Source organism: Salmo salar, chromosome 14 (genome assembly GCF_965601325.2).
Source record: "Salmo salar chromosome 14, fSalSal1, whole genome shotgun sequence".
Taxonomy (NCBI): domain Eukaryota; kingdom Metazoa; phylum Chordata; class Actinopteri; order Salmoniformes; family Salmonidae; genus Salmo; species Salmo salar.
In genome coordinates, this window is record NC_138304.1 from 37,853,418 (window position 1) to 37,869,115 (window position 15,698).

Consider the following 15,698-nt stretch of genomic DNA (forward strand, 5'->3'; position numbering starts at 1 on the left):
CTAATGACCTATCTGCTCTTATCTTTGAGAGGCTATATTCATGAATAAAGGTTGAGATCTTACTTTCAAGTCTGTGTGAACAGCTGAAGTCTTTAACCCAGTGAAACCTGGACTCCATGCCGGCCTGTATGTCACCTCAGTTAACCTCTCAAGGGCCCATCTCAATAGTCTACTGTCAAGGCTCAGGAGAAGACCCAGACAGTTTTGAAGTAACAAAAGTTTATTACAAAAACTGGGGGGCAGGCAAACGACAGGTCAAGGGCAGGCAGAGGTCAGTAATCCAGAGCAGAGTCCGAAAGGTACAGAACGGTAGGCAGGCTCAGGGTCAGGGCAGGCAGAGGTCAATAATCCTGGGTGGTGTAACAAGGTACCGAACGGCAGGCAGGCTCAGGGCAGGCAGAATGGTCAAACTGGGAAGACAGGAGCACGGGAATAAAGCTGGTAGGCTTGACGAAACAAAATGAACTGGCAACAGACAAACAGAGAGCACAGGTATAAATATCCTGGGAGTAATGGGGAAGATGGCCAACACCTGGAGGGGGATGGAGACAAGCACAAAGACCGGTGAAACCGACCAGGGTGTGACAGTTGACAGTGGCCATCTGCACTAGTTTTGAACAACTGGACAGGGAAAGAACATTCCAGAAGGAGACGAGACAAGGGGATGGAGACACTTAGACTATTAAGAGACCCTAAACCTTTTAATAGACCTCCAGTTTTCACTGTCCCTCTCTCCTCCTCCTCATCCTCCTCCCCTCACTCTTCCCCTCCCCCTTCTCTCTCTGCTGTTATGCTCCCCACTGGGGTCTTTTACTCCAGTGACATATTTGAGAGACACAGACACAAAGGTCTCCTCTCACACATGCACACACAGACACACACACATGTTTATGTGGCCATGGGGCCCCTTCAGGGCCAGTGTTCGGGATGACACCAGAGCCAGCTGCGTCTGTGCCCTCCACAAACACACACTCAACCCCTCACACACGCAAGCTAAACCCGAACTGTGTACGTACAGTGCTTACAGAAGGTATTCACACCCCTTAACTTTTTCCACATTTTGTTGTGTTACAACCTGAATTTAAAATGGATTAAATAGAGATGTTTGTCACTGGTCTACACAAAATACCCCATATTATCAAAGTGGAATTATGTTTTTCAAGTTTTTTACAAATTTGTTAAAAATAAAAAGCTGAAATGTCTTGAGTCAACCCCTTTGCTATGGCAAGCCTAAATAAGTTCAAAGTAAAAATGTGCTTTACAAGTCACATAATGAGTTGCATGTATGGAATGTCAAACACACATTCAACCACAAAGACCAGGGAGGTTTTCCAATGTCTCTCAAAGAAGTGCACCTATTGTTAGATGGGTATTAAAAAAGCACACGTTGCATATCCCTTTGAGCATGGTGACGTTATTAATTACACTTTGGATGGTGTATCAATACACCCAGTCCCTACAAAGATACAGGCGTCCTTCCTCACTCAGTTGCCAGAGAGAAAGGAAACCGCTCAGGGATTTTACCATGAGGCCAATGGTGACTTTAAACCAGTTACAGCGTTTAATGGCTGTGATAGGACAAATAAGAAATGGAATGGAGCTAAGCACAGGCAAAATCCTAGAGGAAAACCTGGTTCAGTCTGTGTTCCACCAGACACTGGGAGATGAATTCACCTTTCAGCAGGACAATAACTTAAAACACAAGGCCAAATCTACACTGGAGTTGCTCACCAAAAACACAGTGAATGTTTCTGAGTGTCCGAGTTACAGTTTTGACTTACATCTGCTTGAAAATCTATGGGAAGACCTGTAAATGGTTGTCTAGTAATGATCAACAACCAATTTGATAGAGCTTGAAGAATTTTGAAAAGAATAATGGGCAAATGTTGCACAATCCAGGTGTGGAAGCCCTTAGAGATTTACCCAGAAAGAGTCACAGCTGTAGTCACTGGCAAATGTAATTCTAACATGTATTGACTCAGGGGGTTGGGTACTTATCTAATCATGATATAGCAGTGTTTTTTCATTTTTTTTATATAAATGTTAGAATTTTGACATTACAGAGTATTTTAGATCGTCGACAAATAAATGAAATGTATATCCATTTTAATCCCACTTTGTAACCAGTGGCGATTTTAGCATGTACATTTTGGTGGGGCAAAAAAAAATTAAGAAAGTGGGATGCATGCCAGCAAAGCCACTACACAAAACTAAACAATACATTAATTGCACTATAACGGTGACAAACAGTTCCCACAAACTGTTAGGGCCTACATAAAGCTTTCCCAACAGCAGTCCCAACATCTTACCACTGCTACACCTGGCTATCAGCAGAGCCTTGTCTGGCAGCAAAACAGTTCATTCAGCCTCATTTATTGCCTTTAAAAAAAAACATAGCAGATATGGCTGACAAATGTGGTTTATAATGACAATTGAGATGTACAAACTATGGCATAAGGGGACGACAAGCGGATAAGAGGCAATCCGTAATTTCGATTAAGATATTAATGAGCGAGCTAGGACAGACGTAGTCAATATAGCTATTTATTTAACACTTTTGAAATGTACAGCAACAGAATTCAGAACATGGGCCGTTCTTACAGTGTTCTCCCTGTACACCAAGTCAGAACCATAGGATAAATAAAGGGGACATTCTGTATAAGCAGACAATGAAAGCTCTTACAAAATTTGATGATTACATTTCTCTAAAACAGGTTATGGGCTACATGTGCAGCACCAAGTCAGAACAGTAGGCCGAATTAAGAAGGGTAAATAAACCACATTTTTAGGGTGAGGCACATGGCTACTAACAGCTTACTACACAACATACACTTAGTATTACTTTCTTAACTACAGTATACATATTTCCCTGGCATATTACATCATTTATGCAGCAGCATACAATACATTTTTGGACCTTGTTGTGCTGTGCTCACTTGAACAGGAAGGTGGAACCGCGGTCCTTTGTAAGCAAATTTTGTCATCAAAGTCTGGCATTCTCTGGATTTATGGTGCTTTCAAGACAACTGAGAACTCGGAAAAAAACTATGTTGAATCATGATGGCGTCATTGATCTTCCGGTCATAGCTCTATAAAGAGGCCCGAGTTCCCGGCTTGTTTTTTCTGGAATTCCCAGTTGTCTTAAACTCACTGAAGTCAATTTTTCGCAGTTCCGAGTTAACAGTTGTTTTGAACGTGGCACAAATCATGCTTCATTGAAAGCATGGCCAATGTTGAATGTTTATCATTTTAAATTTGGAAAAGAGACACTTGATCCCAGATTTGGGATCACACAGCCACTCAACTGAATAGCAGGCTAGTGATTGCTTTGCAATGCTTGCAGTTAGCCACTGTTACTGATTCCTTCCAAACCACTCATTGTTGAATTTACGATTTCCCACTTGTTGTGTAATGTTTATGTCCAATGGCCGATGAGCACCGATACATTTTATCTATCACTTCTCTTAATTATTTTTCTTCATTTGACAAGGATTAAAAAGGATTTGCCAGTAGATTGTCGACTTGATTCATGATGATGACTAATAGCTTTGAAAGTATGATGTTGACATGATCAGTCCAATCAAAGCTACTGTAGATATAAATTGATTTGACGTCATTTTATTTGTGGCCAATGACCTTGAGCCTTCTTGGATGAACACTTCTAATGTAACTATGGCAGCACCCAAGGGGCTTGAATTTTCGAGGTCTACCCTTAGACTTGGCGGTGATGTACTGTCCCCACGAGTGACAGAACACTGAGCTAATCATGCCGCAACTAGAGAACATTACCAACACCTACACTCCATATTTTCCGCTGGCTGCCCCACCACCACAGAAAGCACTGAGCTAGGCTGAAACACCTGCATTTTGGACCTGCCTTACTCAAGAAAGCAAAAAAGAGACCATGTTTGTATGCGGCTTTATTAACTCTATTATTATTATTATTTTTTACATTGTTTGCAAAATGATATGTGACACGTATTAATGCCAATATAACATGCAAAATGTGAAAAAAGTCAAGGGGTGTGAATACTTTCTGGAGGCACTGTACAAGGTGCATGCTCACACACAGGTTCATCGTCCACTTAAGTCTGCGGAGTGCTGTGTGACGTTGTGGGTTTGATTCCCAAGGGGGACCAGTATGAATGAAAATGTATGCACTCACTACTGTAAGTCCCTCTGGATAAGAGTGTCTGCTAAAATGAGTGAAAGACACGAGAGGGAAGGACACACTATGCAGTGAAACAATCGTAGAAATTGCATTTGAAATGGCTTCGACTAGCGATGGGTGGAATTATTCTCTTGCTGCTTTGGGATGTATTTACTGCTTGATCCAACCTGGCCTCTCGAGCCCTTTGTACTCCTCTTTACCAATCCTATCAAGAGGGAGGGAGGGGGTGGTGGGAGGGGGTGGTGTCTGCAAACTGAATGGATTTGTACTTAACAAAACTCATGTCTGTACCATACTGTGAAGATTGATGCATTGTAATATGTTGTTATGTTACGTGAAGGCATCCACATCTTCAAAAATATTGATTCCAATATAGATAACTAAATGGCCAGAACCTGGCTTGCCCTTGAAACAGTCTCAACATATTTGCCTCAATGCCTCTCCAGTTTTCACCTCTAAATGTATTACCATATGGTACAATAGCTTACTTGTTGGCAATCATCCAGCTCATGTAGAAGAAATAGGCTTCATGGCCAAGGGTGACCATGGGAGCTAGGCCTAGGTCTACTGTAAGCTAGTTCTTTATATTAATAAAATAAGCCAATAGTTTTTGGTCTAATGAAGCAAAATAGTCATTATTATTAATTAAGGTAATAAATATTATAATTATCATTGTATCAATGTCATTAGTATTAGTATTGAGATTGTGGAGACTCGAGATCGCCATCATTATCTTTTTCTTTAATAAAGGCCCAGTGCAGTCAAAAACGTGATTTCCTGTGTTTTATATATATTTCCACACTATGAGGTTGGAATAATACTGTGAAATTGTGGAAAAGATGATAATGCCCTTTTAGTGTAAGAGCTAGTTTGAAAAGACTGTCTGAAATTTCAGCCTGTTTTGGTGGGATGGAGTTTTGTCCTGCCATCACCAGGCGATAAATTAGTTAATTGACCAATAAGGAAGGGAATCCAAACCTCTTTGCAAATAAGTTTTCAGTTTTCCCCTCCCCACTTAGACCACTCCCAGACAGTACGAGCACAATTCTTGCTTGAGAAATTAAAACAATCACAGTAAGGTAATAATTGTTACCCAGAAATGATTTGATATTGAGATAAAAATGGCTGCATGGACCTTTAAAAAATAACTGACGCATCTCTCTCTCTGGAGTAGCCCGCGCTACTCTCGGATTGCCAGTGGAAACGCATTAGTGGCTCTCTCCCTTGATTATAAGAAGCGGAGCGAGAGGGAGTGAGTAAGTGAAGTGAAGTGAAGCGAAGCGAAGAGAAGGGAAGAGAAGAGAAGAGGGTAGGGGAGTCGGAGCCGGAGCGCACTATGGCCTCTAAAGAGGCCACCGCTGCAGGTTTCATCAACGTCAGCAGGGAAATTACAGGTAAACTCAAAACTGTTATTTTAAAGATCACTGTCAAGCTCGGTACATGCTGTAGCTGATAGACCGCGTTTATTTGGCAGAATGTAATTAGTACGCATGTTACGCAGCTTATCGCTCTGATGAATTCGAATGGTTATTTTATTGAAAATGTCACTCTTTGGCATCTATTTGCGCTTGTGTGATCATAAGTGTTAGTGCTGCTGCAGCAGGCAAATGACATGCACTCATATGGCAGGCTAATGGCTGTGTAAGCCTACGTCCGGAACGATAACCTGATACGATAAACAATCATACTGTAAACGGTTCTCTGATCCCTATTTCGTTCAGCAGCGAGTTGGTTTGTGTGCATTTCTGCAAATGCGTGCCTGCGCTTTGTGGGTAAGGCCCTTGTGCGTGAGTCTCTGGGTGCTTTGAAGTGTGTGTGGGGGGGGGGGGGGGGGGTAGTAAGTGTGAAGCGTAAGTTTCTGCATTGAGAGGCTGGTCCTCTCCACTGAAGAGCTAGTCTATAGTGCCCTGATGGTGTGCAGCACTCAGCACAACACTGCTCATAAAACACAGAGCGACATGGAGAGTTATATTTATACACACTTGTGACGAGCACAATCACATTCACATTGGTCACACATGCCATCACAATGGAATTGTCTGACACACACACACACACACACACACAGACACACACACATCGACTGACACCATTGGTCTCTCACTGTTAATTATCGTGATGGCAAATGAATCCCTTGTTTGTTTCTGTCCCCCTCCACCTGCATCTGTTTGTTGTAATGACCAGTCACAGCTAGAAGTACAGGGAGTGAGGAAGGAAGGGTTGTGTGTTGAGCAGGTCCATTAGACAATCAAGGCAGAGTTTTAACTCATCCTCTCCCATCTCTCTCTCCCATTACCTTCTTCTCTCTCTAATGGTGGTGCAGCATATGCCATCTGTGGGAATGCCCAGTGTTAAGGGCTTTAAGTGATTGGATTCTACCTAGATTAACGTTGATTACAGCTGCATTAACTCTCTGCTGGTCTTTCTCTGATCCTTCCTCGTCTCTCCCTCTATCCCCATCCCCCACTTCTCTGCTTGTAAAGCTCTCGGGCTATGTGAGTATTGGGAAGACCCGGGTTCATGAATGTGATTGAATGTGACAAGTGAAAATGAAGAATATTGCTATCCAGTGGGAGACTGGATCCGTCCAGTGGGAGACTGGATCCGTCCAGTGGGAGACTGGGTAGATTCTGACTGGGTTTGAGAAGGATGTGTGTGTTTGAATGCTTAGGGTTTCTTTTGGATATGACAGTTTTAGAAATATGATGATATATCAACTATTTGATCAGTCTTTGATAAGACTTCTTTCATATTACATTCAGTTAATGTCTGACATGTCGCTCTGTCTTGTGTCATACCGTACCTCCACTATTCAGAATCATATCAGTTCCCTCCCGGAGGCTACCGTACCTCCACTATTCAGAATCATATCAGTTCCCTCCCTGGGGCTAAATATAAAATCAGTTTTGTGGTTTTGTTTCCTCTTGTTGTGTGACGTGGTGGTGTGTTTGTAATGTTGTGTATAAGAGATTGTGAGAATTTACCTGCAGGATGGACTTTTCTTTGATGCCTTCTATCCACAGAGAGCATCAGGAGGCTCATTGATAAACAATCCATCAAGTTTGTGCGAGCTGTGAAGCAGGACACCAAGAACGGCAAATCAGAGGACCGGATACTGGTGAGGCCCCTTCACAATCAAACTCTACTGGCAGAATTCTGTACTTTATACTTCAAGTCAATGCAGTGCATTTCAAACTTTCAATTACATTTCAATCCATTTTTAAAGCAAATGTAAAAAAATATATATAATAATCTAAAAATGTTTGGGTCCACACACTCCCTAACACCTCGATCACACAGACAGCGTCATTGCATTTTGGTTCACCAGAAGAAAAATTCATTTCCAATTGAACGCTGCGTTTGCATTGCGTTGCAGAGGCAGTTGCAGTGTGTTCTGTGTGGTGAATACTTTGGATTTATCGAAGGTATGCGTCAAACTGTGTGCATAGAAGGCTTGACAGAAATAGTGGCAGAAGGTTAATGTTGAACTTTTGTTGCACACATTCAAATGATGCTGCATACTACTTTGCGCAATGTCGGTGTGATCAAGGCGTAAGGAGCCAACTGGACACCATGGGTAATTGAGTCCATCTTTTCAACCTTTATTAAAAGTGGCGGGGGGGGGGGGGGGGGGGGGGGGGGGGGGGGTGTGTGTGTGTGTGTGTGTGTGTGTGTGTGTGTGTGTGTGTGTGTGTGTGTGTGTGTGTGTGTGTGTGTGTGTGTGTGTGTGTGTGTGTGTGTGTGTGTGTGTGTGTGTGTGTGCCACTGGTTGTGTACTGAGAGGTGTCCCAGCAGCTTGTGCAAACCAATACACACCGCTGCAATTGAGACCTCTTCTTCAATTAGTCACCCGTATCAGTTACTAATGACACACACTGGGCACAAGGGTGGTAAATGAGTGAAGAGAACATGAGCTCATTTCCTTTACCTGCTGAGTTTTAACTATTGCTGGAGAGAAGGCACACGAGATTTGAGAACGGACGGGACCTCCACTATTTTATGTCTTTCTCTCTGTTATTCTTGTTCTCCCCCTCTTTCTCAACCCTTCACCCACCGCTTCTCATTTGTGCAGTTCTTTCCTTTCTACCTCTATCTCACTAGCTGTCATTACCACGCCCCCTCTGTTTTTGTCTGACTAGTCTTTGTTTCCCTTTCTTCCCCGCTATCTGTCCATCTCTATTACGTTCCCGTCACCCCTCCCCCTCTGCTCTCTTGCTTTTCTCATTCCCTCCTTTATCTAGCAGAACTCAATTAGACCTTATGAGAATGTTAGTCTAAATGGGTTTTACTGATACAACTTCTCAAAATATATGCACAATACGCGACATGATGGCAAGTAAATACAGTAGAACCTGGCATTGACCTACATGTGTATTGTGCATATGTAAAAGTTTGTTAATGAACAAAGTGTACTGTATATTAAACACCCACACACACACAGGCATGTAGTAAGCTGGTTGTTGAATATGTACTACAGAGAATCTACCCTGTTTGTCCCTCCTTCCTAGTCTTTCTCACTGTTTCTTTCTATTTCTGCCCTTTCTCTCTCTCTGGGGCCGTGCTGGCATCCAGCTGTCTGTGTGTCTACTGTACCAGCCGTCATGCAGTGCCGCACACACACACACACACACAACCATTTTCACCCTCCTAGTGTGTTTCATTCAGACAGACACATGGTATGCTCAGCAAGACATCCTTACTGTGCCGAAGGCAATGTTACAAAGACTACCAACATGCTCCCAGACACACAACACACCCTGTCATGCACATACAAACTGGAACATACACACAGAGGGAACAAAACATCTTCAAAGACCGAGGGGGGGTGATGGGAGTCGAGGGGGGCGCCAGGAGAAAAGGGGTGACGAGAGCTCAGCGCAGCGGAGGAGAGGGAGAAAGGAGACGATGGAACGGAAGGAAGATGTCGGATGTTTTGATGCCCCAATTGCTGCCTTTTTGTCGCCCCGTTGCCGTCCATTAGTTATCTTTATCTGTCGCTCCATTTCACCCTCCATTGGTCCCCGCTCCCTCTATCCACACTAATGGCCCTAATTCTGGGCTGTGATTGCTAGTGTGACACTCAAAACACATTGAGATGTTTTGGCTCCACCTAGATTTCCACATTCCTTTTCAGTCTTCATCATAAGATTAGGTGTCTTTTCTCCTGTAGCTACAAGGAGGGATCTGTCCACTTCCATGACAGCTTAGGCAACTTGTAGAGAAATTCAACTGCAGGAGAGAAAGATGACTGTTTCTCTTAAACATAGCAGAATACCATGCTTCGATATGTATTAGCACATCCTAATGAATTGGCAGATGCACATCATTGTTCGAGTACCTGTTGAGGTATGCCGTAATGGCTCAATGTCTCTAGACGGCAGGCATCTAATGGTGGTATGATGGATCTGATGATAGATGTCTTATTACAGGGATATGACTTTGTCTATAGAGAGAGATGTATTGGTCTCTGTACCTGTTGGGAAGGCATATGTATTGTGACTGTTAACCTTCTCTCTGTTCTCCCATAGCGTACAACTTGCTAAGATTTGAGTGCTCTTATCTGGAGGGCTTCTGTTCTGACAGCGGCCTCATCCTATTTGCCCCCCCCCCCCCCTCCCCCTCCACTCTCCCATAGCCCTTCGAGGTTCCACAGGGCTCAGTTGCACGTTTCTTTGATTTAGAGTTGTGCAGCCTTTTGTGTGATCAAAATCTGCACCAAGATGTGTTTTTATTTTTTTAAGCTGTGCATTGTCTCCCTCATTTGCCTCCTCTATTTATTTCTCTGTCTCTCTTTCTCTGTCTTTTTTAAAGGCTGCTTATAGAGCAGGACCTGGGGCAGCTGCAGCCTCACTCTGTCAGGCTCTCTGCCATGGAAGATGGAAGCTTTTGTCCTTTTTGATGCTGGGTTCACCTGGGTGAAAGCAGAATGTCTCTTGAGGATTGTGTGTGTGTGTGTGTGTGTGTGTGTGTGTGTGTGTGTGTGTGTGTGTGTGTGTGTGTGTGTGTGTGTACACGTCCTTAAAAGTTGTCTTCGGCAGAGCCAGATAGATGGGATCCCAGATCACTATGTCCAGAACTCGCCTTCTCAGTCTCCTGGAGGCAGAGTTGTGATGCGTTGCTGCTCAGAGACAGCTTTTGAATGGCAGGTCCCGTTTTGAAGTGCAGGCCCAAAGCTTAATGGCTTATGATTAACATAAGCCAGCCCCCTCCTTCCCTCCCAGCCCTGCTCCCTCCACACATACCCACTCTGGCTCTGCCTGGCTCTTTGAACTGAGAGCTCTTGACTTTGTGCAATCATTGCTGGAAGGGCACCTCTGTAGCCCCCATCACTTTAAAATTCTCCCTGAATGTCTCAGACAGCCAGGTTATAGCTAGATCCTTAATTTAAACAAGAACAAAGTTGTTACCCTGCCTCAGTTTTGGTAAAAAGCTGAGGGATGGGCACGGAGAAGAGTAACTCAATCCTCAAAAAAATATAGTTTTACCCACCTCAAATCAAATGTTATTTGTCACATGCAGATGTTAATGCGAGTGTAGCGAAATGCTTGTGCTTCTAGTTCCGACAATTCAGTTTGTGAGGCTATACAGTTTGTTTACATTGTTTACAAACATTTACAAGCTTATATTTTGTGTTCTGATGGGGTATGTCAGTTGAAATATGAGACATTTTATAAGCAGTGTTAGGGAAGCTACTCTGAAAAGTTTACCAAGCAATCAATTACTTCTCAATGGAAGACGTTAAGCTACACTCGGCCCAGACGGCATCCCTAGCCACGTCCTCAGCATGTGCAGACCAGCTAGCAGGAGTGTTTACGGACATATTCAATCAATCCCTATCCCAGTCTGCTGACCCTACATGCACAGCGTAGCCTAGTGGTTAGAGCGTTGGACTAGTAACCGAAAGGTTGCAAGATTGAATCCCTGAGCTGACAAGGTACAAATCTGTCGTTCTGCCCCTGAACAAGGCAGTTAACCCACTGTTCCTAGGCCGTCATTGAAAATAAGAATTTGTTCTTAACTGACTTGGCTAGTTAAGTAAAGGTAAAAAAAAAAATGCTTGAAGATGTCCACCATTGTTCCTGCACCCAAGAAAGCAAAGGTAACTGAACTAAATGACTATCGCCATGTAGCACTCACTTCTGTCATCATGAAGTGCTTTGAGAAACTAGTCAAGGATCATATCACCTCTACCTTACCTGACACCCTAGACCCACTTCAATTTGCTTACCACCCCAAAAGATCCACAGTGATGCCATCGCACTGCCTTATCCCATCTGGACAAGAGGAATACCTATGTAAGGATGCTGTTCATTGACTATAGCTCAGCATTCAACACCATAGTACCTTCCAAGCTCATCATTAAGCTCGGGGCTCTGCGTCTGAACCCCGCCCTGTGCAACTGGGTTTTGGACTTCCTGACGGGCCGACCCCAGGTGGTGAAGGTAGGAAACAACACCTTCACTTCGCTGATCCTTAACATAGGGGCCCCACAAGGGTGCATGCTCAGCCCTCTCCTGTACTCCCTGTTCACCCATGACTGCATGACCACGTACACCTCCAACTCAATCAAGTTTGCAAATGACATAACAGTGGTAGGCCTGATTACCAACAATGACAAGACAGCCTACAGGGAGGAGGTGAGGGCCCTGGGAGTGTGGTGCCAGAAAATAACCTCTCACTCAACATCAACAAAACAAAGGAGATGATTGTGGACTTCAGGAAACCGCAGAGGGAGCACCCCCCTATCCACATCGACAGGACCGCAGTGGAGAAGGTGGAAAGCTTCACATTCCTCGGCATACACATCACTGACAGACTGAAATGTGATTTGTGTGTTGTGAAATTGTTAGATATTACTGCACACAAGCATTTCTCTACACCTGCAATAGCATCTGCTAAACATGTGTGTGACCAATTTGATTTGAAGCAACCTTTTTCGAAGGGGATCTGCACCTGCTGATTTGGCCTAGTTTTTTGGCTTGCTCCTCAAGAAATGCTGGCGGCCATGACAAATGCCAAACGTAAGTTTACTTGAGTGTGGTTTGATTTGGGTGTGTCCCTGCCATCCCCAAGACAACCTTGACCATCGCTGTTTCCCCAACTCAATCACAACAAACAAACCTCCAGCAGGTTGAGTTCAGTAACTACAGGCAGATATATATGGTGAGATGCCGTAGGAAGCTTTGAATAGGTCGGTAGCCTACAGTCGTGGCCAAAAGTTGAGAATGACACAAATATTAATTTTCAGTCTGCTGCCTCAGTTTGTATGATGGCAATTTGCATATACTCCAGAATGTTATGAAGAGTGATCAGATGAATTGCAATTAATTGCAAAGTCCCTCTTTGCCATGCAAATGGCTGAATCCCCCCAAAACATTTCCACTGCATTTCAGCCCTGCCACAAATGGACCAGCTGACATAATGTCAGTGATTCTCTCCTTAACACAGGTGTGAGTGTTGACGAGGACAAGGCTGGAGATCACTCTGTCATGCTGATTGAGTTTGAATAACAGACTGGAAGCTTCAAAAGGAGGGTGGTGCTTGGAATCATTGTTCTTACTCTGTCAACCATGGTTACCTGCAAGGAAACATGTGCCGTCATCATTGCTTTGCACAAAAAGGGCTTCACAGGCAAGGATATTGCTGGCAGTAATATTGCACCTAAATCAACCATTTATCGGATCATCAAGAACTTCAAGGAGAGCGGTTCAATTGTTGTGAAGAAGACTTCAGGGCGCCCAAGGAAGTCCAGCAAGCGCCAGGAACGTCTCCTAAAGTTGATTCAGCTACGGGATCGGGGCACCACCAGTACAGAGCTTGCTCAGGAATGGCAGGTGTGAGTGCATCTGCACGCACAGTGAGGCGAAGACTTTTGGAGGATGGTCTGGTGTCAAGAAGGGCAGCAAAGAAGCCACTTCTCTCCAGGAAAAACATCAGGGACAGACTGATCTTCTGCAAAAGGGACAGGGATTGGACTGCTGAGGACTGGGCTAAAGTCATTTTCTCTGATGAATCCCCTTTCCGATTGTTTGGGGCATCCGGAAAAAAGCTTGTCCGGAGAAGACAAGGTGAGCGCTACCATCAGTCCTGTGTCATGCCAACAGTAAAGCATCCTGAGACCATTCATGAATGTGGTTGCTTCTCAGCCAAGGGAGTGGGGCACTCACAATTTGGCCTAAGAACACAGCCATGAATAAAGAGTGGTACCGACACATCCTCCAAGAGCAACTTCTCCCAACCATCCAGGAACAGTTTGGTGACGAACAATGCCTTTTCCAGCATGATGGAGCACCTTGCCATACGGAAAAAGTGATAAAAATAGTGGCTCGGGGAACAAAACATTGATATTTTGGGTCCATGGCCAGGAAACTCCCCCAGACCTTAATCCCATTGAGAACTTGTGGTCAATACTCAATAGGCGGGTGGACAAAGAAAAACCCACATATTCTGACAAACTCCAAGCATTGATTATGCAAGAATGGGCTTCCATCAGTCAGGATGTGGCCCAGAAGTTAATTGACAGCATGCCAGGGCGGATTGCAGAGGTCTTGAAAAAGAAGGGTCATCACTGCAAATATTGACTCTTTGCATCAACTTCATGTAATTGTCAATAAAAGCCTTTGACACTTATGAAATGCTTGTAATTATACTTCAGTATTCCATAGTAACATCTGACAAAAATATCTAAAGACACTGAAGCAGCAAATTTTGTGGAAATTAATATTTGTCATTCTCACAACTTTTGGCCACGACTGTAGATGAGAAGACAACACTACAGTGGTAGGCTTGATTACCAACAACGACGAGACGGCCTACAGGGAGGAGGTGAGGGCCCTCAGAGTGTGGTGTCAGGAAAATAACCTCACACTCAACGTCAACAAAACAAAGGAGATGATCGTGGACTTCAGGAAACAGCAAAGGGAGCACCCCCCCTATCTACATCGACGGAACAGTAGTGGAGAAGGTGGAAAGTTTTAAGTTCCTCGGCGTACACGTCACAGACAAACTGAAATGGTCCACCCACACAGACAGTGTGGTGAAGAAGGCGCAGCAGCGCCTCTTCAACCTCAGGAGGCTGAAGAAATTTGGTTTGTTACCAAAAACACTCAAAAACGTTTACAGATGCACAATCGAGAGTATGCTGTCGGGCTGTATCACCGCCTGATACGGCACCTGCTCCACCCACAACCGTAAGGCTCTCCAGAGGGTAGTGAGGTCTGCACAACACATCACCGGGGGCACAATACCTGCTCTCCAGGACACCTACACCACCCGATGTCACAGGAAGGCCAAAAAGATCATCAATGACAACAACCACCCGAGCCACTGCCTGTTCACCCTGCTATCATCCAGAAGGCGAGGTCAGTACAGGTGCATCAAAGTGGGGACCGAGAGACTGAAAAACAGCTTCTATCTCAAGGCCATCAGACTGTTAAACAGCCATCACTAACATTGAGTGGCTGCTGCCAACATACTGACTCAAATCTCTAGCCACTTTAATAATAAAACATTGGATGTAATAAATGTATCACTAGTCACTTTAAACAATGGCACTTTGTAGAATGTTTACATACACTAATCATCTCATATGTATATACTGTACTCTATAACAACTACTGCATCTTGCTTATGCCGTTCGGCTATCGCTCATCCATATACACTGCTCAAAAAAATAAAGGGAACACTTAAACAACACAATGTAACTCCAAGTCAATCACACTTTTGTGAAATCAAACTGTCCACTTAGGAAGCAACACTGATTGACAATACATTTCACATGTTGTTGTGCAAATGGAATAGACAACAGGTGGAAATTATAGGCAATTAGCAAGACACCCCCAATAAAGGAGTGGTTCTGCAGGTGGGGACCACAGACCACTTCTCAGTTCCTATGCTTCCTGTGTTACGAACCGGCTCAGAGTTCACAACAAAAGGGAGACAACGTGGAGACGAGTATCAAAAATATATATTTATTAGATTCCACAACTAGCACAACCAAAAACAACAAGGTGTCTGCATGGAGAGAGTCTCCCCAATGACTGTGGAAGAGGTCTATTTATCCTGGGACACACCCGGGCCCAGGTGCTTCCCATTTAGCTGACGACCCTTCCAACTCCGCCCACCAGCATCCTAATAAGGAAACAAGAACAAAGAGAGAGAATACGGCAGACAGAGTGGGAGGGTCGTCACACCTGGCTGATGTTTTAGTCACTTTTGAATGCTGGCGGTGCTTTCACTCTAGTGGTAGCATGAGACGGAGTCTACAACCCACACAAGTGGCTCAGGTAGTGCAGCTCATCCAGGATGGCACATCAATGCGAGCTGTGGCAAGAAGGTTTGCTGTGTCTGTCAACGTAGTGTCCAGAGCATGGAGGCGCTACCAGGAGACAGGCCAGTACATCAGGAGACGTGGAGGAGGCCGTAGGAGGGCAACAACCCAGCAGCAGGACCGCTACCTCCGCCTTTGTGCAAGGAGGAGCAGGAGGAGCACTGCCAGAGCCCTGTAAAATGACCTCCAGCAGGCCAC

The 15,698-nt window shown here is 44.4% G+C and overlaps 1 protein-coding gene across 1 annotated transcript in view; it reads left to right on the forward strand.

Moving 5' to 3' along the window:
* The first annotated feature begins 5,333 nt into the window (after positions 1 to 5,333).
* Positions 5,334 to 15,698, forward strand: part of LOC106569477 (capping protein, Arp2/3 and myosin-I linker protein 3) — a 54,401-nt gene continuing 44,036 nt past the window's right edge. The window contains exons 1-2 of the mRNA XM_014140859.3: positions 5,334 to 5,565; positions 7,195 to 7,289. Coding sequence (XP_013996334.3) covers positions 5,508 to 5,565; positions 7,195 to 7,289 — 153 coding nt within the window. The 5' untranslated portion in view covers positions 5,334 to 5,507. The remainder of the gene's footprint in view (positions 5,566 to 7,194; positions 7,290 to 15,698) is intronic.